Raw genomic sequence first — 25950 nt, 5'->3', positions numbered from 1 at the left:
TCAGAATCGGCCCAAAAAAATGCGTGTGTGTGTTTCCATCTGTAACTCCACGTTCAGCAGTTGTTCAATTGTCTAAAAAACATAATACAAAAATCAATAACGCATGTACCTTGCCCAACATCAACTTTATCACCTTCAGATGTGTCTCTACTTCTCATAATCCCAAAATGTTTAAAATTTTTCCCCACATTTTGGCCTGTAGGCGGCATATTGCGCAATCCATAGTTGGGAGCGAAGTGTCATTATCATCACCAGGTCTCAGGTTACAAGAGGGAAGGGGGGGGGGGTCAGATGCACACACACACACACACACACACACACACACACACACACACACACACACACACACACACACACACACACACACACACACACACACACACACACACACACACACACACACACACACAGAGAGAGAGAGAGAGAGAGAGAGAGAGAGAGAGAGAGAGAGAGGGGGGGGGGGGGGGGGATCTAGAACAAGAATCAAAAACATAGATCTAGAACACAGAATTCATAGTTCTAGAACACATAGAATTCATAGATATAGAACACAGAATATGTACAGTACAGTACAGCAAGGTACAGTAGAGCACAGCAAGGTACAGTAGAGGTAGAGTACAGCAAGGTACAGTAGAGTACAGCAAAGTACAGTACAGTAAGGTAAAGTACAGTAGATTACAGTAGAGTACAGTACAGTAAGGTACAGTAAGGTACAGTAGAGGATGGATGTGGATGGATGGATGATGGATGGATGTGGATGGATGGATGTGGATGGATGGATGTGGATGGATGGATGGATGGATGTGGATGGATGGATGGATGGATGGATGGATGGATGGATGTGGATGGATGGATGGATGGATGGATGCATGGATGGATGGATGCATGGATGGATGGATGGATGTGGATGGATGGATGGATGGATGTGGATGGATGTGGATGGATGTGGATGGATGGATGGATGGATGGATGGATGGATGCAAGGTACAGTAGAGTACAGCAAGGTACAGTAGAGTACAGCAAAGTACAGTACAGTAAGGTAAAGTACAGTAGATTACAGTAGAGTACAGTACAGTAAGGTACGGTAAGGTACAGTAGAGGATGGATGGATGTGGATGGATGGATGATGGATGGATGTGGATGGATGGATGTGGATGGATGGATGGATGTGGATGGATGGATGGATGGATGTGGATGGATGGATGGATGGATGGATGTGGATGGATGGATGGATGGATGCATGGATGGATGGATGCCTGGATGGATGGATGGATGGATGGATGGATGGATGGATGGATGGATGGATGGATGGATGGATGGATGGATGTGGATGGATGGATGGATGGATGGGATGTGGATGGATGGATGGATGGATGGATGTGGATGGATGTTGATGGATGGATGGATGGATGGATGTGGATGGATGGATTGATGCATGGATTGATGTGGATGGATGGATGGATGGATGGATGGATGGATGGATGGATGTGGATGGATGGATGGATGGATGGGGAACGGTCCCCTATTCCGAAACACCGTTATTCCGACGGACCCCTATTCCGAAAATAGGGGTCTCCTATTGTGAGGGTCTCCCCCCCCTCTCAACCCCCCCCCCCCCCCCCCCCCCCTCTCTCCATTCAGACACTAACCCTATCTCTTACACTAACCCTAACCTTAACCCCCCCCATGGAAGTGTTGCCAAAAGAAGTCACTGTGGGAATGGAGATATGTCTGAATGGAGACATGTTCCCCTCGCTCTCTCTCTCTCGCCCGCTCCCCCGCTCTCTCTCTCTCTCTCATTTCAGTTTGCGATGCATGCACGCAATGCATGTGAAGCCATGGGAATTAAGGAATGCACGCACGGTCAACAATCAACCCATGAACAAACATGATACAATTGATTTAAGTTCTTTATGAGGAGATGGAGTGGAGACAGTAGGAAGAACACCACCAAATAAGTCTTTTAAACTCTCCCAAAGTCACCACTCGACAGTGAGTACTGAGTACAGTGAGTAGCCTTTTTAATTCATTGCTCATCTATCAACCTTATGAAACAATTGCGCAGACCCACGCACGTGTCAATGGTATTGTATTGTTGGCATGAAACATGATTGTGAAAGCAATGTGCCACATGCAGACACAGCCTGCGCGATTATAGTCCAAAGATTGAAGCTGTTTTTTTTTTCTTTCTTTTTTTTAGACTACTTTTCATTCAATTCGTTTTCAGTCCCATGCAATGCAGTAGGCCTAATACTTTAACTGTTGCTATTGGCTGTTTGTGCACCTGCTTTTAATGTAGGCCTATGCATTACAATTATTATCTCCGGTATTTTTTTCAGATGTCCAGTAAATTTTAATCATGCCGGTCACGGTGACCGGCAGTTTAAAATAATGGAATTCATGCTCATATAAATGCCTACTTCTGCTGCTGACTTGACATGACAGTGAAATTAGAATCATTTAGGAGAGAGAAAGGCCTTCTTCTGAATGTGTGAGTGGCTTATTGGAGGGCTGTATGCCTATCTTTGATGCGGGCATCTGATGGTTACATTTCAACATTGTTTTATTACATTGTAATCACAAGATTGATACAGAAGTTAAGAGAGAGAGAAAGAGAGAGAGAGAGAGAGAGAGAGAGAGAGAGAGAGACTTCGGAAGCAGAACGGACTGCGCCTAAACACTGTTCGAACGGTGTGAACGGACTATAGGGACTCATGGACTAAATATTAAATAATAGCCTAAATAATAGGCTATTCGGAATAGCGGGGTCTTATATAAAAATTGGAACCACCGCTATTACGAACAATGGAAGTCTACGTTCGAAATAGCGGTGCGCCGGAATAGCGGTGTGTAACCGGATGGATGGATGGATGTGGATGGATGGATGTGGATGGATGGATGGATGGATGGATGGATGGATGGATGTGGATGGATGGATGGATGCATGGATGGATGGATGCATGGATGGATGGATGGATGGATGGATGGATGGATGGATGGATGTGGATGGATGGATGGATGCATGGATGGATGGATGGATGGATGTGGTTGGATGGATGGATGGATGGATGGATGGATGGATGTGGATGGATGGATGGATTGCCATTTACACTATTTTGCATTTTGGAAAAAACTGCATATTTAATGTTGAGCTATCCTAAATTTGTATTGCTTAGCTGCCCACTGGACTGTATCCATCTCTGGGTACAGGGGACTTTCACATAGGAAAGGGGCCAGGCCCCCGCAGGGGGCTTTTTTCTAGTTGATCTTATATATACATTCCTCTAAGAGCCGCATCCCACTTCCAAGCCCATTCACGCCCACTTCACATCCACCTCAACTCATAGCTAGATCAGATGTAGATCAGATGTATGTCGGTAGAACTCACGGAATACCGCCCTAACTCTATCATTGGCCCCCCGTTGCCATGGTGACCGGTGACTGCCGCCCATTGGCTCGTATTCCCAGCTATGGGACCGGCGGATCCAATTTCAACCGAGGGGGGCATGGCCAGAACACACACACACACACACACACACACAAAAATAGCTAATAGTTAGCTCACAACTTTCCACTTTTCTCTTTCACCTCAATCGCAGTAACATCCGTATACACCACGTCATCGCATCACCATTTTTTTTTTCAAAACTTTTTTTTTTCCATTTTTTTTTTTTTCAAAAAATGTTTTTTTCTCAAAAAAAATTTTTTTCTCAATTTTTTTTTCTCAAGACTTTTTCTCAAAAACTTTTTTTTCTCAAACTTTTTTTCTCAAAAAACTTTTTTTTTCTCAAAAAACTATTTTTTCTCAAAAAACTATTTTTTCTCAAAAAACTATTTTTTCTCAAAAAAAACATATTTGGCCATTACACACACCACACTGCCGCAACATGGCGGTGAGGGCCGCACAGCGGCCTGAACTCTAGACTTTTGCGGCCCGAAGGGCCGCAAACTTCTAGTAGTATACAGTAGAAGACTGACAGGAAATAGGGAGAGAGAGAGATGGGGAGTGACATGCGGCAAAGGTCGTCCGGATCGGAAATCGAACCGGCGACGCTGCGGCAACCATGCCTATGTGGCGGTGCCTATGTGGTATGCGCCTGGACCAGTAGGCCACCGTTCCGGACGCCCCTAACATAACCAATGTTAACATTCGGTGTGAAATCGCATAAGCCTCGATAATTACACGTCAGTTAATTTGATTGGAAATGACAATCAAACGCAGAGAACAAACTAGATTGAATCTTTTTCCTCGGTTGCAGGGGTCAGCCGGGGGAGCTGCTGGCACAAGTAGTGAGAGCTGCTGAGGGAGAGGAAATTAATTTTAATCTTCCTTTCAGCACTAAAGGATGGATTTATTTTTTTGCATCTAATTTCAGTATAGTTAACTCTCAAATACCTGGAACGCGCCTGAGTCGCGTTAGATTTTAACCACTTTAACCATTATTTTATGCTTTAACTTTAGAAAAATAGCAGATCTACAAGCTCACAGCGCGGCACCGAGTGCTGCGCTGCGAGCTTGTAGATCTGCTATTTTTGAAAAATCCTGAAAATGATTGCAAGTCTTTGAATATCTTTGACCCGATCTTTGACCCGACTTCTAAATCCTTCCCCTAAATCATGCTGTTCTCAAACCTTTTCATGTCAAGGCCCCCCAAAATTACAGGTATTTGGCCAAGGACCCCCATCTCAAAATATGTTGTTCCAGGGACCACCCAGAAGTAAATATTTGAGTTACAAATGTTCGCTTTTAAGTAGATATATTCAAAGACTTGCAAAATAAATCATGATTTTTCAAAAATAGCAGATCTACAAGCTCGCAGCGCGGCACTCGGTGCCGCGCTGTGAGCTTGTATATCTGCTATTTTTCAATAGTTAAAGCAGTCAATAATCCTAGGCCTAAATGCGTTAACTCATCGCCAAGTGTCTGTTTTTCAGATCAGAACTGACCTGTGAAACAGATTGAGAGCGGAGCACCTGGCTGCATGTCTGTGAATATGGATGAATGGACCACTGCGGCACCGGAGGACCACATGAACACCAGTTCTTCATCAATCATAATATTTTGTTTATTGCTGATGACACGGCCTGTCAGTCTGCATTCATCTTCTATATATAGATCCCGTTTCGGTTCCGTATGGTCATCCTGAGGCATATACTGTACACTAATGATCGGCAGCATTTAACAAAAATAACAGTTCATGAAGCAATACGCAAGCAAAAAAGTTTCGACAGTCGATATTTAGATTAAGCTTATGGAAACTGGAGTTGAGTTGTTCCGATATCCAATTCCAGTACCGGAAAACCCGCCGATATACCGCCCAAAATACTGGTATCGGTATTGGCGAGTGCGCAAGTCTATGCCAATCCGATACCACATAAATTATCAAATGATTCCATTTAATTTGAACTAATGGCCAATGCATACTCCACTTTTATAGCAGAGTTCAAATCTGTTCGGTTCGGAGTCTCACTACATCTCGGCAGCACCGTACCTGACCCCCAGAACCTCTGAAGGACTGACCCCCCAGAACCTCTGAAGGACGTTGTATTGTAGTTTGGACAGAGCAGAACCGATTTAAACTCGGCTCTAAAAGTGGAGTATGCTCCGGCCCTTAAAGTTATACCATGTAACTTTTTTTATAAAACAAATCTTAAAATTGTCCTAACTGTTAAATCGCTAAAGTTTTAGAACACCCACTCCGTGATTTTCAGCTTCTGAAGCCTTTTATATGTTTTCTTCTTAGCAGTGACAGGGGCGGGATTTCCCGGCAAAATGACGCAATCTGCATCATCTGTATACGTTGTGTATACGTTGGCCAATCACATCGCAGATCATACACACATGATACACTACCGGCCAATAACCGACTCTTCAGGAAGTAGCTTCCCTCAGCAACCAGTGTTTGTTTACGATGGTGAAGGATTCTTAACCTCTTATTCCCCAAATCCTGCTCAGAAAATTACGTTCTACCACTCCATGGATTCGTATCGGTTGCGGTGGTTTGCGGCGCCGCTCCGGTGGTCCGCGGCGGTGGTCCGCGGTGACTCCGGGCGAAAAACGGGCGAAAAACGGACGAAAAAAGCAATACCGCGACTGACCACTAGTTTAGCAACTTACACAGTATAGCTTTAAGTAACAATTATTTTGGATTCGGAATGCTTCAGTTTTTTTCAGAATTATAAATAGAATTTTTATTTATACCTAGATTTGTTTTTCTTACGCATTGTATCAGATAAAAAAAGATAACATTTAACTACATTCATTGTGGGTTTTCTTTTTTTTTTTTTACATATAGTAAAATTCAGATCATTTTGTGCATGTGTGTGTGTGTGTGTGTGTGTATGTGTGTGTGTGTGTGTGTGTGTGTGTGTGCATGTGTTAGAGACAGACCGGTCGTGCACACAGGGGTCTGAAGATGTCAATGAGCATGACTCCTTCCTCCACGCTGTCCACCGTCTCCAACGCTGAACGGAGGAGGTTCTGCAGCCGCACCTCCAGATCCTTCACCGCGTGACAGAACCTACACACACGCACACGCACGCACACACACACACACACACACACACACACACACGCGCGCGCGCGCACACACACACACACACACATACACACACACAAATATACTTGTGAGGACATCAATTGCAAGAATGCCATATTCGCCATATTTCCTTTTCTACCAAAAAAGCTTCTATTTTTGGCGAAAGACATCGGCACACAACTAATAAATCAGACATAACTCCAGCCGCAACCCATACACCTAACCTCTAAATGCCTCATTCCTAACCTGACTTGCGTCAGATGGTGGCAGTAGTGCGTAGGCTACCGCTCTACTTTACCATCTGAGATCTCTCGGGCAGACTCGATGTAAGGGGCGGGCCATTTTTTGAAATTCTTTAGCAGGTGATTGGATGTGGCCGTCTCTCTGTCACGTCTGGGAGTGCCAACTCCAACCACTCATATTGGCCTGGCTGCATCCACGTGGTCTGCAATCAGACTCTATTGGCTCAGAGCCGCTCAGAGCCCGCCCGTAGCTGCCGCTGATTGGTCCGGCCCGGGGCTTTACGAGCGTTATCAACTCCCACCGAGAGATCTCAGATGGTAAAGTAGAGCGGTAGCCTACACACTACTGCCACCATCTGACGCAAGTCAGGTTACCTCATTCCTAAACTCAACCTGAATCTTTTCCTAATTACAAACTCAATTCTAAACTCTTTTGACCACAAACTCAAGTTGGTATTGTGAGAACCTGGATAAGTGTCCTCACAATGTCCATTTCTCAAATTCTACTACAGTAATGGTTCCTGTCGGGCAAAAAGCTGCAAGCTGGTTTTGAGCTGGTAGATCTGCTTTTTGAATTTTTGAAGTCAAATGGATGGAGGCCAAATACATGTAATTTTGGGGGTCCTTGACATGAAAAAGTTTGAGAACAGCATGATTTAGAGGAAGGATTTGGAAGACGGGTCAAAGATTGGGTCAAAGATATTCAAAGACTTGCACTCATTTTCACGATTTTTCAAAAATAGCAGCTCTACAAGCTCGCAGCGCGGCACTCGGTGCCGCGCTGTGAGCTTGTATATCTGCTATTTTTCACTGGTTAAAGCATTCAATAATTCTAGGCCTAAATGGGTTTAACTCATCGCCAAGTGTCTGTTTTTCAGATCAGAACTGACCTGTGAAACAGATTGAGAGCGGAGCACCTGGCTGCATGTCTGTGAATATGGATGAATGTCCATTTCTCAAATTCTACTACAGTAATGGTTCCTGTCGGGGCAAAAAGCTGCAAGCTGGTTTTGAGCTGGTAGATCTGCTTTTTGAATTTTTTAAGTCAAATGGATGGAGTTCACACAGCCCATAAAAAACAATGGTGAACGATATAATTGTTTACTATGAGAAACGTCACAGCTTGTCTGTGTCCGTGTAGACGTGTACACATTTTTACGCTCTATGGGTTTGCCGCTCTGACATCATACTCTGATGTCACTGTCATGTCAGGGGAACCACTCTACCAGAATGGGTTTGCTGCTCTGACATCACGCTCTGGCTTCACTGTGATGTCACACTAACAGAATCCCTTTTATGCCCATATATAGAGTTCCCTGATGTCATCAATATTAATGATGCCCTGTTAGAGAGATCCCTGTGATGCCAGGGGGAACACATCCCTTTCAGACCCATATATGAAGATCCCTGATGTCCACACACCCCTGATGTCCACATCACGGTGGCGCGCTTGTCGCCCTGAGGTGTCTTACTAGCTATAATCAGAATCATGAGAAATCCCTAGTTTGAGCCCTCATATGCTAATTAAAGCAGATTATTTATTTATTTTGCATTTTTTTCCTGTATAGTAAAGTTAATGGGACACCGACTCTAGCGGCTGATAACACCAATTTAGCTGTGTCTCAGAAAGGGTTATCATACCAAAATATAATCTACAGATATAGAGCTTTTCAAACATGCATAGTAGCCTTTGCCACCTTTCAGAGAGCGACATCTCGTATGGCCCATGGACTAACATGAATGGAAGATTAGCTGAATTAGAGGAAGTGATTAACGTGTCTGACACACTGAAGGAACGGTAGGGGTGGTGGTGGTGGTGGGGGGCTCGGGGCGGGGTTGTATTGATTTGACTAATTTCAATGTGCTGAGTCGCTATGAAACACCTGCCCCAAACAGAAGCGCAGCTGTTTGCCTTGGCAACAACATTGCAACCCTGGCGACCTGCTGCGACCCCAATCCATCATCCGCATCACGTGCACGCGCAAGCACGCACGCACGCGCGCTGCCGTCACACCCCCTGTGTGTGTGTGTGTGTGGGGGGGGGGGGGGGCAGGGGAGGGGAGAGAGCTGGGCAAAGACTAGGTCAACACCTTTCTGACTTTATCTGACACACGCACGCACGAACACACACACACACACACACACACACACACACACACACACACACACACACACACACACACACACACACACACACACACACACACACACACACACACACAGTGTGTCTCTGGTCATGTTATTGAGATGTGGAGTCAAACACTGTGCTGTCAGGACATCTCTGAATGACAATGAGGGGGCGTTGTTGTATGCTCTGGTCTACTAGGACCCCTAGAGACCCCCGCACGGATAACTGTGACACACACACACGCACACACACACACACACACACACACGCACACACGCTCGCGCGGAGCACGGAAACCACCAGCGCATTCATCTCATACTAACTATGCGTTTAATGTCAGATAGATGGACACACACATTCATCCGGACAGGCCGTCTAGACGCCACATTGATCAGTGCATGAATGAATTCCGGCCATTTGGGAACGGGCCTAGTTTCGAGACGGAGATGTCCCTTCGCATAAAGCTTAATGGAATACATTCAATGGACTATCTGAAATAATAGGCTGGGTGATGCATCAAGCCAACTGACTCCTCGTCGAGGGAGACTAGAGCTTACAAGAGATCTACAAGCTCACAAGGTGTCTCGACAGGCTGTGAGCTTGTAGATCGATCGAGATTTCATGGAGCATGACACTGCCGTACAAAATATAAATTAGGCATTGGTGGACGTATGCTTACGAACATCACCAGTTGCGGCAGTCGGCAAATCTAAAAGCAGTCACATTTGCCAAAAATACTAGTCTCTCAATCCCTCTAAATTCCATCAAAATTCAGCCCAAAAGATCAGCTCTTCTGCAAATGAGCAGCGTATTTAAAAGCTTTTGTTTATGCCTAATTCCGTTCATAATTTCGGAATTACCATCTGAACTGTGTGAACGGTATTCAGTATAGGGATGGGAAGATATGAAAATGTCATATCACGATTATTGTGACAAAATAAATCGCGATTTACGATATTATCGCGATAATCAAAATCCTTTATCCTGGGGTGGAACATTTACCAAAACATAGTAGATCTACAAGCTCACAACGCGCCTAGATCAGCTATTTTTAGGCAAAGACATTTGATAGAGAGTGAAAAAAAAGACTGTATCAAGTAAGTATATAATAAGTACCTTTTACCAATTATAGGTGGTACCGGATATGCAGCTCGGCAAATAAAAGCTGAATTGATCCCAGTGCATGACGGAGGACGATATCACGATGAATTAAATCTTCACGATACGATTATCGTGAGTACTTTTATCACGATAAACGATAATATCGTGTATCGTCCCATCCCTAGTATACAGTACATCGTGACATACTGGCCTCATATCCAGGGGTTGTACTTGTAGTCTTGTACATCCAGCTGCCTCACGCTAAGGAAACAGGAGATAGGCTCCTGACATATGGGTCACCACATGGCTGGGGAACCTCTTGCTCCCAGGGCTGCTTGACTATACCCACGACGATGACATACGCTACACACTTCTCCCCTGTTCAGCACTCTGACTGCTTTATGGTAAGAGGGAAACAACTAAAGAGTACATCACTGCTGTGGGAAAGAAACCTCTTTCTCCATATTCTAACATATTGTGTTGGTAAATTAACGTCCTACTTGATCATACTACAGGGTCACATAAAAGTAGCAGATCTGCATGCTCGAAAAATGATATTAAGCGACACGTTTAAGCGACACGTTTTGAGCTTGTAGATCTGATACTTTTGCCATATTTGAATTTGAATCCCGAAGATTCACGGTTTTTGACATACAAGGTTTCCACACGCCAAATGTACACAGCACAGAACATGCAGTGTTTGTATGTATTCTCAGCGAAATGTAAAAATTTAAGAGAGAGTGTAAAAATGGACCCATACGGGTCCACTCAGGTTTTTTATTTCTCCGCGTTCGCGTTGCATAAGCGTTGTGAAAAGTGTTCCAGCGCAGTGTGGGTTGCCTTGCCTGTCTGGATTCATATAGAACCTGTTAAATTATAAAGCATGCTGAGGAGATGCAACTCCCACCAGAGACTGCGCTGTGCGTTCCCGCTGCAAAGTTTGCCAACTTCTGGGCTGGAGGAAATAAAAGAACCGAAAGAAAAAAACACGGCAACTTTTACAACGCAGAACAGTATTAATCAAATCTAGTGTTATTTGTTGTTCACGTGTTGTTAACAACACATTTGTGAAAGGATGCTTGCTCCCATAGCCCAGAAGGCTTAATTAGGGCTGCTCATAGTTCATTTATCATTCTCCAACACCCTGTGTCTAGCGGTTCAGACAATGCAGCATTCATAACCTCGGTGCCACGAAGCGACGTGTTATGTGCTGCAGCACAGTGCGCTGCGGTCTGTTTGAGAGATGACATGAGTGTGTGTTGGCGTCGTTTCTCCACTGTCGAATGTGTTTGTGGTTATTCATCACAGGGTGCTCAGGGTGATTTAACACAGTCAGAACGGGTACACGTTATTGCGTATTATTATTTTATGCTTTAACTATTGAAAAATAGCAGATATACAAGCTCACAGCGTGGCACTCAGTGCCACGCTGCGAGCTTGTAGATCTGCTATTTTTGAAAAATCGTGAACATTTTGAATTTTGACCTGATTCTATAAGTGTCTTTTGAATCCTTCTAAGGTTTTTTTGAAAAAACCTATGTTGCTATGTCAGCAATCTGGCTAGCCATCGTCAAAGAAAAGGTCCTTTTCACTTGAACTGGAGCTCAGTTAGTCTGTTCTTGAGAGACTACTATGTCAGTGGTTCTCAAACCTTTTCATGTGAAGGACCCCCAAAATGATATGTATTTGGCCACGGACCGCCATCTCAAAATATTTAGTTCCAGGGACCCCCACAGAAGCAAAATTTGAGTTACAAGCGTTCGCTTTAAAAGAAATACATATAATCAAAGATTTGCACACATTTTCACGACTTTTTCAAAAATAGCAAATCTACAAGCTCGCAGCGCGGCACTCGGTGCCGCGCTGCAAGCTTGTATATGTGCTATTTTTCAATAGTTAAAGCATTCAATAATTCTAGGCCTAAATGGGTTAAATCTTGCCATCTATAACGATCACGAACAACCCGGGTCCCCCGCATGGCTACGCTGGGCGCCAAAACTTCCACCGCTGAGCTAATGGAGAAAGCCTGTACTGTATGTATTGACGATGTTTTAAGCTCCGTGCAGTACCTCTCGCCATCCAGTAGTGGTCCTACTGTACCCGACCACAGGATGTAAATGTCGCATTAGAAGAGCAGAAAGACCAAATACAGTAAAACATTACAGATTGGTCAAAATAATGTTTTATTATGGGCTTAAATCAATGCCAATAATAATTCGTACTTTGCCTTTTTTTTACCCGTAAATATTGTAATTAAAAATGTACCATAAACATTGTACTTAACTCATTTGTAGCCAATCCCGAGAATACTCGTGAAAAATACTCGAGTATTTAGAGTGCCGATCCCGAGTATACTCGTGAAAAGTACTCTATTACTGTAACGCCGGTTCTCCTACCCTGTAGCTGGGCGGAAGGTCCTGACACGATCGCCCTCGCCGATTCATCATCATCACGGATCCACGTGCACAAAATAGTAATCCCATAACATGGAGGCGGACGCGGAATCTCATCTTTAATGTCCATTATCTCCAAACAACACTTTTAAAGGGGAGGATGGCATTAGATTCTCACTACATAACATAATAACAAAGGCATCGATCGGCCATTTTAGAAAGCACATGGTGTGACGACCGCTTCCGTTGTATGACGTCATGACGTCAAACCGGAAGTGTTTACGCAATGGCCTTCTGGCCTTCAAAATAAGAGAACGGTTGTGGATGAAGGCTGCGAGCGGCACGCTGGACATTTTAATCCGTTAATTTCAGGAGCACAAAATGAGTTAAATAAAGCACCCTAAAAAAATCTATAAAAAAGGTTGTAATACGTTTTTCCCCATTCATTCATATTTTCTTTTTTTTACAGCAACTGTGATTGGCCGAATAAAATAAAAGATGTGCTGTGATTGGCAAAAATAAAAGACGTGCTGTGATTTGCGTCACGATATTTGTTTTAATTTATGCACTTCAGCCATTCATACTGTATGATGGCTATCCAAAAAATGGCAGATCTACAAACAGGTTTGAGAACTACTGCACTACATGATGGTGGACATGGAGGCATAGTACTGTAAGCCATTAGGGTCAAGTGTGTTTTATTTTTCCACCCACTGTTTTGTTTATTAATTTTTCAGGGCATACTTAAAATAATAAGCACTTACAAATTGTCAACTCCCACCAAGGACAAGAGAAAATATGGACTGTAACAAAATCTACGAGGGTATTTTTCTATAACACATCTAATGGTACATTAACATAAAGAAGAAATAAGAATTAGCAAGTAAGTATTGTAGCAATATAGTAAATTACTAAATCCTACACAGATTTGTTAAGATATGCAAGACTTGCAGCATTATTGATACTTGTTTTCTTTAGTTTTTTTCTATTGTGAGAATTAATTTAAATATTAATACGGTGGGCCATAATAAGCTTCGGTTTCAGCCCATACCTTTTCGTCCAAGAGTTATCTTGTTGTCTTTATTCGGTATGTTCAACTATTTTGTTAAATCATGAGTCTTAACTGAAAGAAATTAACTAACTACCAACCAAAGGATCATTGATAATCACACACGGTCAAATGGAGCAGCTAGTAGAACTGTCACAATTATTACATACGTAATCGTCTAATTATTTGACATAATCACAATTATTTTGTCATAATCGTCATAATCGTTTCCATGTTGAAAATGTTTCATATATTTTCAAACATAAAAAAAAAAAATGTGGAAATAGCAGATCTACAAGCTGTCTGTTGCCCATCACATGCTATCGGCTATTTCCACAATCAATGTTATTTTTTAAGTATACTGTAAAGTTGTCAAAAATGTCAGTAATTTCTTTGTATATTTCGGTTATGTGTCATATCTGCCATGTGCAACTTCAAAGCCTACAAGCCAAACAGAAATGTAATTGTCAACGACAAAAACACAATGAAATCGTTAATCGCAATTATTTGAGTGACAATTAATCGTCTAGTAAAATGTCATAATCACAGCCCTAGCAGCTAGCAACGCTCAAAAGCCAACCAAAGAGACATACAGTATAAACAGACATAGAAAGAGAGTGTGTTACCCCTTGTAGTGGTGGAACCAGGAGCTGTTCCTGATGTCCAGGATGCCCTTGCCCACGGCGCGCAGCACCTGCAGGCTACGGTCAAAGGTGCCCTCGATGGCCACCAGGCTGCGGGTCAGCTCCTCCTTCTGGTGCCCCCCGCCGAAGCACGGCAGAGGGGCCATCTGCGGGCCCTCCTCCCGCCGGGCAAACTGCTGCTGGCAGTCACACACCTGGGGGGCCGGGGGGGACGGGAAGGGGGAGAGGGCAGGGTGAAGGGGACGACACATGGTGATGCTGCAAAGTAACTGTGAGCAGGACTTGACCGGAGTTGATATGAGGACACCTTAATCTGTAGTGGTGGTAAAAAGTACTACATTTTTACAAAATAAAAAGAAAGAAAATAAGGAAAAGTATCAATACTGAAATGCAGAAATCCTCTGTTACAAGTTAAAGTCCAGAATTAAAAACGTACTATACTAAAAGTATTGGTATCAAAATGTACTTAAAGTACCAAAAGTAGAAAGTACTCATTATACAGAATGTCCCGTTTCACTAGTGTTTATAAAAAAAGAGAAGAAAACAGCAGATCAGCAAGTTCACAATGCGTCACAGTGTGACACGTTGTGAGCTTATAGATCAGCTATTTTCAAATAGCCAAGTTTAAAAAGGGCTGAAGTGGTTAATGTATGTTTTGTAATAATATCTACAAAGCAATAATTTAAGTTTTCAAATAATTAAATTTGTCTCTGAGATGTAGTGGAGTAGAAGTATAAAGTGTAGAAAATTGGCCATACTTTAGTAAAGTAAAAGTAGTACGGTACTTAAGTAAATCTACTTATCTGCAGTCCACCACTGCTTATTTGCAAGTTATCCCCAAGCTAAGAGCATTGTCTGTTGCCCATCACATGCTGTTATTATTATTACTCTACAAAAGCATTATTCAACCTGCTCTGCTGCATCTTTCCAGTTGTTCTTTTCAATATATTGAGCATGTCTAACAAAAAAAAAATACTTTTCAGTATTGGCCTCCCTACACCCACACTGTCTGGTATGAACAATAAAGAAATCACACGTGGAGCTCTCACAATAGCAAATTAGACTGAAATGGCGAAAAGTTCGTTTTAGTGGGAGTTTTGTCCATTCAGCCAGTGCTGCACTAAACAAACTGCGTTGCTGATGTTAGTTTGTTTATCGGTGTTATGATGTTTCTTTTTGTTATTTCTATTATGTTATTTGTTATATAAATCATGAACGCCTTCGGCCTGGCAGAGACAAAAGAGTGCTAGGGGGTGAGGTGAAGTCTGAAGAGATGAGTTTTTCAGAGTAGTCTACAGTGGAAAACAGGGAGTGAGTTGGGGGACTTTATTCCACAGTTTGGGGGCCAGGAGGGAGAAGAGCCTACAGTATAGGACAGGAGGGAGAAGAGCCTACAGTATAGGACAGGAGGGAGAAGAGCCTACAGTATAGGACAGGAGGGAGAAGAGCCTACAGTATAGGACAGGAGGAAGAAGAGCCTACAGTATAGGACAGGAGGGAGAAGAGCCTACAGTATAGGACAGGAGGGAGAAGAGCCTGCCCTACAGTATAGGACAGGAGGGAGAAGAGCCTACAGTATAGGACAGGAGGGAGAAGAGCCTACAGTATAGGACAGGAGGGAGAAGAGCCTACAGTATAGGACAAGAGGGAGAAGAGCCTACAGTATAGGACAAGAGGGAGAAGAGCCTACAGTATAGGACAGGAGGGAGAAGAGCCTACAGTATAGGACAGGAGGGAGAAGAGCCTACAGTATAGGACAGGAGGGAGAAGAGCCTACAGTATAGGACAGGAGGGAGAAGAGCCTACAGTATAGGACAGGAGGGAGAAGAGCCTACAGTATAGGACAGGAGGGAGAAGAGCCTACAGTATAGGACAGGAGGGAGAGGAGCCTACAGTATAGGACAGGAGGGAGAAGAGCCTACAGTATAGGACAGGAGGGAGAAGAGCCTACAGTATAGGACAGGAGAGAGAAGAGCCTACAGTATAGGACAGGAGGGAGAAGAGCCTACAGTATAGGACAGGAGAGAGAAGAGCCTACAGTATAGGACAGGAGGGAGAAGAGCCTACAGTATAGGACAGGAGAGAGAAGAGCCTACAGTATAGGACAGGAGGGAGAAGAGCCTACAGTATAGGACAGGAGAGAGAAGAGCCTACAGTATAGGACAGGAGGGAGAAGAGCCTACAGTATAGGACAGGAGGGAGAAGAGCCTACAGTATAGGACAGGAGAGAGAAGAGCCTACAGTATAGGACAGGAGGGAGAAGAGCCTACAGTATAGGACAGGAGAGAGAAGAGCCTACAGTATAGGACAGGAGGGAGAAGAGCCTACAGTATAGGACATGTGGAATGATGGCCAGGGTGTTTTAAGGAAGGTTCGAACTAACTTCCTGCGTTAGTTGATCTCTTTGATTGATTGATTGAAGACTTTATTAGAAGTTTGCATAGGAAAAGGTACAGTTTCATGACGGTACAGTTCACTGGTACAAGGTCTACTAAAAGGAGATCCATGAAAAGACTAAGCTTATTTCCACTGGAAACCATTGAAGTATCTCATATAACATTGAATGACAGACAAATAGAACACAGTACTATGCAGTAGATATGTAAAGAAAAACAAAAAAGAAAACAGTAAGTCTAAACAAACAGTATAATAAGAAGGGGCAAGGGTAGGGTTGGGCTAGGTTAGTTTTTTTTACCAGTTGCGAACGGCTGCTGATCTCAAGGCCCTTTTCCACCAAAAGTACTTTTGTTCTAGAACTGGTTCCGTTCTAGATCCTTCGAACCTTAGTGTTTTCACAGAGCCAGCCGCGAACCGGCTTTCCACCAGTTTAAAGCACAATTGGGGTCCCCAGTTGCTTCAAGTTCAATTCCAGACCTAGCCAGCAATATGTAGAATATATGACCGGTTGACGTGTCCATTTAACGGGGGAAATTCAATCGTAAAAGGTAGAAATTTTAAATGTTATTTCTTTATGATTTCACTTGCTTTTGCCACTGTTCATATTGCATCTGCATCTTCCAACCTGTAGAATTGAGACACGGTCACTTTAGTTTCCAGTTCAGGGCAGGTTTTTGGGTTCCAGTTCCGAACCAACTTTTAGGGTACTTAACCATTCTGAACTGGTTCAAAATTAGGCAGGAAAAAAGAAACAGAACAGGCCCAACCCTGGTGGAAAAACAGCCTAAGTGAGTGCGAAGTGTTGTGGGGTTGGATCATATTTTTCTATTTATTTTTTGGTAGAAGTAAGGAAGCTCACAGAAAGACAACACACACACACAGATTCTACTGGGAGAGTCTCAGTACCCATTGAATGCTAATATGATATACAATGCATAATTGAGCAATGTGTCCACATTGGGGTTGCATCTGTATTCTGGTGAGCTTCCTACTGTTACTAAAAAATGCTCACCTTACTTTATGAGACTTTAAGAATATTTTTCTTTTCATGGCACATGGGTGGGGTGTACTATAAATGAGCAAAACAAATATTCTTCCTACCTCTAAGCAGGCTATACCAAAACAACATACTTTACATTAGCAAGGACATTTTACATTTTGTATTGGGCTCTGCTAATGTCTTAGAAAACATCTAGTTTATTTTAGTGTTAACTCATTTAACATCGGGACAAATAAGCTGCCAGGCCTTTAATTATCTACAAATCATAATTCTTCTGCTTTAGTACTTGGGGGAGTGAGGAAATTAGTTAGTTAGAATAAATAATCCCTAAACATTAAACATTAAACCTTTATTATATAATATTATATTGCTGTGGTAAATATAGTGGTAAAGTACTTGATAAGAAAGATAGTCATCAGATAGTCGGCCATTTTGTTGTTAACTTCTACAATGACACAGCAGAATATCAGGGCAAAGGTCACCCCAGATGATAGAGGTGCAGTTATAACATACATGTTGCATATCGTTGCCGTCGGGCAGAAACCTTGTGTCTCAATATTTATTTTTTCCCGACGAAAATTAATGGCTGAAAATTTGTGAGAATAACAGATCTACAAGTTCGAAACTGGAAGATCTGCTATTTTCACTATTTAAAAAAAAAAAGGCACACAAAGTTTCCGCCCAACATTGACGATACGTACTTTAATATAGTTTCCTATAAATAGATATTGTAGTGGGTGTCATTTTGGGGCTTGAATGAGTGAGGTACGAAAAGACTATTTTCCATGCCAAGAACCTCCAAATAGCCATAGCCTCTGGCTTAAGTAAAAAATAGCAAATATCAAATAGTTCAGTACGTACTGTATCATAATATGACATGCAAGCTTTTTTTTCCTCCTTACATAACAGCCATTTCACGTCTTGGCCTGTAACTCTTGAACCGTAGGTTGTACAATCAAACAATACTACGCAACGTGACGCAACTCCCCAGAGACTGTAGGCTCTGCCTGCGTTTTCTTCCAAACACAGTTTTCACTACTACGACTCCTACAGATTGTGTCCAAAACTCACGCAAATCTGTACCCATGGTCGACTGGCTTTCAACATTTGTGGGCCCTGGGTATGCAACGCGGACTGTTTATTCATTTATTTGTATTCATTCATTCATTTTATGCTCCTTTTCCTTAGATCCCTGTGCTGTGGCGCCAACACTCTGAAAAACTGTGTGATAAAAGATGTCGTATGATCCATTTAAAAGCGAAATGTAGAGGCAGGACAGTGTGCATGTGGTGCCTGCACAATGGAAGGGCAGGACTGACCGGCACGGACACAAAGATACGTCCACGAGAAGAGATAAGGCGGAGGACCGAGGTGAATACTAGAATAGACACTAAAGCCTATTCAAGGGCATATTCCATGGTTTCTTTATCAATGGGCATCATCTAGAAAGGGCCCTTCCAGTGCTATATTCATTCATACTCCGTGGGGAGGCCCCGGCACCGGCGAAACGGGCAAAGAGGAAGATCAACAAAGGTATAAGGACGGAGGGGAGAAGTGACATGCATGAATGGAAGGCGAAGATAAAGGAGAAAGCGGGGAGGCGCGTGCGAAAGGTTTCGCCTAAAACATGGAAAAGGTCGCCGCGGCGGACATGTCTGAGAGGTGACGCGGAAAGGCGGCATTATCGATCGAGCCCGCAGTCGTGCGACGACGCAGACAAATCGATTTAGTCTATCATAAGAAAACCTATTAGAATGTATCTGTGTCGATTCGTTGGTGCGCATTAACACAATGAACTAAGTAAATAAATAAAACACACTTCAAGATCATCCATTTAATGGGGAAAAGGAAGCGACAGAATAATCACGGTGACAATAATGGAGAGTTGCAGCCCTAGAGCAATGTCATGGATATGACAAGGTGAGGATGAACAAAACAAACAATAGAGTCCCACTGGGGGGAGTAGACAACACAAACACATAGCATGATGACAAAAACACAGACACACGAGTGCTGTTGCTGACTGTCGGGCAGAAACCTCCTATCTCCATATTTCAACTTTTTCCATGAGGACGATTATACAAATGCCTTCAAAATCAGTAGTTTTGAACTTTTCCATACCAAAGGACCCAACATTGGCCCCAAATTGAAATATATTTGGCTTGTGTTTCATGCCAGGGAGGGACCCCCAGAAGAGACATTTGTGTTAAAATATTCAAATATGTTTCTACATTTTTCTAACACATTTTCAAAGATGTTAAAAAAGCAGATGTACAAGCTCTGAGCGAGCTGTGAGCTTGTAGAGCTCCTATTTTTGAATAGCCAACGCTAAAATCTAAAATGACATTAATTGATTGATTATTTTACAAAAATTGAGAACTGTACAAGAATAGTCAATACAATAACAAAATGTAGTGCAGTATAAGTATAGTTAAACACCCTGCCTAAAAGCAGCATCCCAAATAAGTCCTTTTACAGTCTTTTTTACGCCGGACAATCTGCTTTCCCGGTTTTAATGGGTTAAAGTAGTGAATTTTTTTACTATTTTTTAAGAATCTGAATGTGAAAGGGGTTACAGTACATGTACGTGTTTCTGTGGGTTCATAAACATTTAACCAACGTATTAACAAGGGTTTGTGACTAAATAATAACTACAATAGACTAGAGCCATTGGAAGTTGGTACACAGGTCATTGTTTTACCATTTCCTGAAAAAGAAACCGTTTTGGACATACAAGGTTTCCAGCCGACAGACAGACAGCGACAGACAGTGTGCAGGTGGAGGAGAGATTGAGTATTCAGGCCGAGTTTCAGGGGTATTCAGCTGAATGATAGACACAGGAGAGAGGGGCCATGGAAACATGAGCTGGAGTGGATGGCATTGAATGCACCTGACACTTATTTTCAACACCATGTGAGCCCCAAGGGCACAACACATGAGCCAGAGAGTGCATTTGCATGTTTATGTATTTATAAGTGCATAAGAGAGTGCGCGTGTGCCAGTGTGAGTGTGTGTGCGTGCGTGGGTGCATGCCTGCGTGTGTTGAGGTGAGATATATTTACCTCAAGCAGGTCTTTGCACCTCTGTACAAAGATGTCAATCAATGGAAAGAGGCTGGTCTCGTCCAGAACCCAGTCTTTTGGAGAGTGCCTGATGGTTAGGGAAGAAAGAAAGAGATTATATATAATGTATATCGATGGCCAAAATGTGTTATTTAACAAAAAAATAGCCTAACTATTTCTAGGTAAAAACCTCCTATCTACATGTTGTCAACTGCAGATAGGTTTTTTACCAAGAAATACTAGATAGGAGGTTTTTCTTTTTCATTTTCCCAACAAAGTGAATTTCTCAGATAGGAGGTTTTGCATTTTGGCCATCGATATATATATATAGACAGACAGACAGACAGACAGACAGACAGACAGACAGACAGACAATATATTTAAGCGACTTTGGGTACTTTGTAAAGCGCTATACAAGTCAGAGCTATTATTATTATTATATTTACTGCATGTGACTATCTTACTTTGTTGTTTATTGACTAGAGCTGCCGCTTACTCTGCTTCTTCCAATTTCACAGCTTGTAAGTCGCTCTAGATAAAAGCATCTGCTAAATGCCCAAATTGTAAATTGTCAATTGGGGAGAGAGAGAGAGAGAGAGAGAGAGAGAGAGAGAGAGAGAGAGAGAGAGAGAGAGAGAGAGAGAGAGAGAGAGAGAGAGATAGAAAGGGATAAAACAGAACGTCAAGCAGTCTGTCAAATATTTAAGAACATCGGGGGCGGGCATCCATCCGTGCCTGTCACAGAACGTGTACAGTCGCACAGAAGACAGCAGGTAAGGTGACAGCGTACGTGCAGTCACAGCCAGTTGACAGCCATCCATATACGGGCCGTGATGGGACGAGGGGTTCAGAAGTGACGACCTGTCATTGACATAATTGCATCCGCCCAGGTTGTGTGTGCATGGGCGGGGGCGGGGCGCTGCCTGCCGCACACACACCTCAGATTGCTTTTTCACACTTCATCCTCCCCCTGATGGAAAGGTAATCCCCGAGACACAAACATTTAGAGTCGCCCCCCCGTTCACAGGTAGGAAAATGGCACCATCCCTGTCAGGGGAGGTGCATCCCATCCCATTCCGACATGCTGCCATTCAGACATCCCCACCATTCCGACACTAACCCTAACTTCTATGGAAGTGCTGCCACTCAGACATTTAGAAGTCAATGTCTGAATGGCAGCATGTCGGAATGGTTAGGGCCCCCCCTGTCAGGGGACCCACACGGGAAGACAAGAGGGCAACTGAGTACGTTTACTCAAGTGCCGTACTTGAGTACAGTTTTGAGGTAATTCAACTTTGTGCATTGACTTTTACTTGTAATTTCCACATAGCAGTGTTGATACTTTTACTGAAGTCAAAAGATTTAGTACTTTTTCCACCACTGCTGCCAGCCCCAAATCCCAGTTTATGGCCCATCCAGATTGGAATCACATTGGTTTTATCAAGTCTCAAAACAGATTTCTAACTATGTGTCTAAGTCTGGACACTCACACACTGAATATAACATGACATTTATACTTTGCTGCACAACAGTGCCATGCAAAGCGCTATGAACTCATAGATCTGCAGTTATTGGTGAGCGACACCGTCGCACGACAGAGAATAAAGGTATTACAGTACTTGTGTGATTACATTGTTACCACAGAAACCAGTGCAGATACAGTAGGTCAACAAAGGCTGAACACATATTCAGTGCTGATCACTTGCAAATAGCAGTGATGAGATTTGGGAATACCTAATTGGATTTGCCTGCAGTCTATCCTGCAAGAGGTGGCAGGGGTTGCACTGAGGAAAGGGGCAGTGGAACCCTTGGAGTGTGAAAATCCAATAATGTCAACCTTATTTCTACGCAAAAAATCTCTGTGTCTGGCCTCCGCATATCTAGAGAAGCGTTGCTTTGTATCTTTCTAGGGGTGGGCGATATGGAAAAATTCTATATCACAATATTTTTCCAAGCGGTATCGCGATACACAATTGTTGATCACGATTGTTTTTCACGTTGGTTTTTATGGTTATTTTTCAAGTTACTTAACAGTACAACCATCTACAAGGTAACAAAAACTAAAAGAAAAAGATCCTTTTGGGAGGTCTAAATTGACCCTTACAAGTATGTAACTCTGACAGTATACCCTTACGGGTCCATTTGGTTTCATTTGTATACTGTCAGAGTTAAGGGGAGACCTTGACATTTTAAGGTTTGAGAACTACTGATTTAGACCAAAAAAAAGGTTTAAATGAATTCTGCAATGAATCTCTGTATTAACAATTCAACAGGATTTTTTTTGCAAGGCTACCTCATTGTATCACGTTACATACGATATCTCTGAAAAGACATATCGTGGAGACATTGTATCGTCTCAACGATATTTATCACCATATCGCCCACCCCATCTGTATCTGTCTGTATCCCTTTCATGTCCATATAAGGAGATCCCTGATGTCATCAATATGAAGTACTGTATACTGACGTCATAGTCTGGCCTTCAAGTACGATGACAATGACACTGCACTAAGTACTCACTCACATGTATTTCGAATGGGCATCATAATAGTACTTCCTATTTGCAGTCCATTGGTTTGTGTGCTTATGCGGACAATGTAAAAAGGTTTTTTATAGATTCGTAGTCGTACTCAATATCAGTGGAGACTTATGCACACATTCTGGGATCAAACTAAAGACTAGCGCTGCGACATAAAAGGAAACCTGGCTTGTTATGTTTCAGCATACAGCCTCATCATCATGTATGATCAGCATAAAGCGTGATGTTCATCTCAAGACTGTTTGAAAATATGAAAGACAAGTGGAGTGGAGGGTGCACAGCTGTGTTGCAGACTTTCTGTGCACGCGTGCGTTTGTGTATGCGCGCGCGTCTGTGCGCATGCATGTGTCCAGGGGTGTCACACCAAATTCTGGGCCCTGGGTACAAGGATTCACTCACATTTTTGTGCTTTAACTATTGAAAAACAGCAGATATACAAGCTCACGGCGCGGCTGCGAGCTTGTAGATCTGCTATTTTTGAAAAATAGTGAAAAAAAGTCTTTGAATATTTCAAGTCCTTCTAAAGTTTTTTTTTTTTCTTCAAAAATTATATCTATTTGGCCACGGACCCCCATCTCAAAACATTTCGTTCCAGGGACCCCCCAGAAGCAAAATGTTAGTTACAGATGTTCGCTTAAAAAATGCATATATTCAAAAATGTGCACACATTTGAGTTGGGGCCCTAGTATGTTATACTTTAGCTTTTGAACAGTAATGATACTGTTCAAAAGCTAAAGTATAACATACTAGGGCCCCAACTCAGTCCCACTCCCCCCCCCCTTGTGACACCTCTGCATGTCTCTCTCTCTCTCTCTCTCTCTCTCTGGGTGTCTGTGACTCCAGTTGAAAGGGAGCAGTATTTTTGAAGTTGTTGCAGCGGTATTTCTCCGACGACTCAGATTAAACACTGAAGCCGGCGCAGAGACGCGGCATTCATCACTTCAACGGTACTTTTAGTGGCCATTCCCCTGCTCCACCGGAAATTAACAGCCCTTTTGGTGCACTGCATGTGCACGCACACGCACACACACACACACACACACACACACACACACACACACACACACACACACACAATGTAAGTACAAGTGCAGGCAGGTGTGTGTGTGTGGATGGGTGGGTTGTAGTTGCGTTGAGGCACCGCTTGTCAAATCTCCTCTAAGTTCCATTATTCTATTTTTAAATAGAAGACGTGTCTTTTTTTTTTGTCTTCCTTTAACTACGTCCTCTACGCTCATCAAGGCTTGTTCGTGGAGCTCACTGGGAATGCAAAGCCTCTGAAATTGCTGTTAAGCCATTAGAAGATAAAAGTGATAAATCATTCATTTACAGAGTCATTATAAATTAAATGACAACCCGATGGTGGGGCGGGGGGCTGGGGTAACTTTGTTATGGAGATAGAAAGAGAGTAATTGCACGGCCAAGTGCGCTCATAGAAGGGGAGAGTAAAGAGAATTATGGAAGTGGTTGAAGGGGTGCGTTTTGGGAGCCGGTGCAGGACCCGTTGGGTGCAGGTTACAGGTATGACATTTGATCAGTAATTACTTTCAGATTAATTTGCATTCTTTGACTCTGCAACGTCGAGGGAAGATGAATGTCTCCAATCTCATGAAGTTGTTGAGGTAAAACTGGCAAATTTCGTTGGTGAATTATCCAACTTACACACCGTTATATATTTTTTTTAAAACGAACATTTCAAAACTTGCAAATATATTTCTCCTGCTAACTCCTTACAACGTGTCGCATCCTAACATGTTGTGAGCTCGTACATCATATCTTTCAGGCTATTTTAAATCTACATATTTCTGTTATTCGTCGTACGACAAAAATATATAGGGCTGAAGTGACAAATACTTTTCTTGAATTCCTATAGTTCCGTTATGCGTAATCCATCACCTCTCCAACCTGTTGGGGGCGGTGTGGAGCATCTGTGTGCTCATCCGTGCATACAGAACATAGGTACTTACAGTAGCGAGCGTGCGGTCTGCCATCCAGCACCACTAAATCAGTGTAATTTGATCAGCATGGCCCCTGTAACCTCGGGGGGGCCAGTAAAGGGACATTTTGGCTTCCGGATCAGCGTAAATCCATCCAATTTGGGCTCTCTAATTAAGTAGGACCTGCAACATGGTGTCGGGACGGTTAAGGAGGGACAGAGGCATGACAGTCTGTCAGCCCTGAAGAGACGGCAGGAGGCCTGCTGTCAGGGGGGTCACAAGGGCGGGAAAAATGGGACTGAGTTACTAGGGCCCAAGGTGGAGGGGCCTTAATTATTTTATACTTTAGCTATTGAAAGATATCAGATATACAAGCTCACAGATCTTGTAGGTCTGCTATTTTTTGAAAAGTCGTGAAAATGTGTGCAAATCTTTGAGTTTTTTTTAAGCGAACATTTGGGGGGGGGGGGGTAGGGGGGGTCCCTGGAACTAAATATTTTGAGATGGGGGATTTTATGATGGGACTTTCTATATTTTTCAAAAATAGCAGATCTACAAGCTTGCGGCGCGGCACCGAGTGCTTGTATATCTGATATTTTTCAATACTTAAAGCATAAAACAACAACACGTAATAATGCGTTCCCAGTCTCCTCCCCCTATGGAGAACATTCATGGGGGGCCCCACGGTGAATCCTTGTACCCAGGGCCCAGAATTTGATGCGACACCCCTGCCTGCTGTCTCCGGAGAGGACGAGCCTGTCCAATAAATAAGACCTGGCAGAATACAGCGCCCAAAGGGAGGCTTGCACAGTAGCTTGCCTTGATGTGACATGCGAATGCTGTACGCAATGCACACAGCCAGATGACTGATGTACTGTACTTCAAAACATGTGTGAATGAATCAATCAATCAATCAAAGA

General features: G+C 43.0%; 1 protein-coding gene across 1 annotated transcript in view; it reads right to left on the bottom strand.

Annotated features, from left to right (window-relative positions):
• The window catches only part of dnah2 (dynein, axonemal, heavy chain 2), a gene marked incomplete at both ends in the record, with an annotated part of 552347 nt that overhangs the window by 454089 nt on the left and 72308 nt on the right, over positions 1 to 25950 (bottom strand). The window contains 3 exon segments of the mRNA XM_080741500.1: positions 6392 to 6521; positions 14078 to 14289; positions 20555 to 20642. Coding sequence (XP_080597626.1) covers positions 6392 to 6521; positions 14078 to 14289; positions 20555 to 20642 — 430 coding nt within the window.

Source organism: Nannobrachium achirus (assembly GCF_963921795.1).
Source record: "Nannobrachium achirus genome assembly, chromosome: 14".
Classification (NCBI taxonomy): Eukaryota; Metazoa; Chordata; class Actinopteri; order Myctophiformes; family Myctophidae; genus Nannobrachium; species Nannobrachium achirus.
Note: the sequence above shows the minus strand (reverse complement) of the source record. Positions and strands in the feature narration are given on the sequence as shown.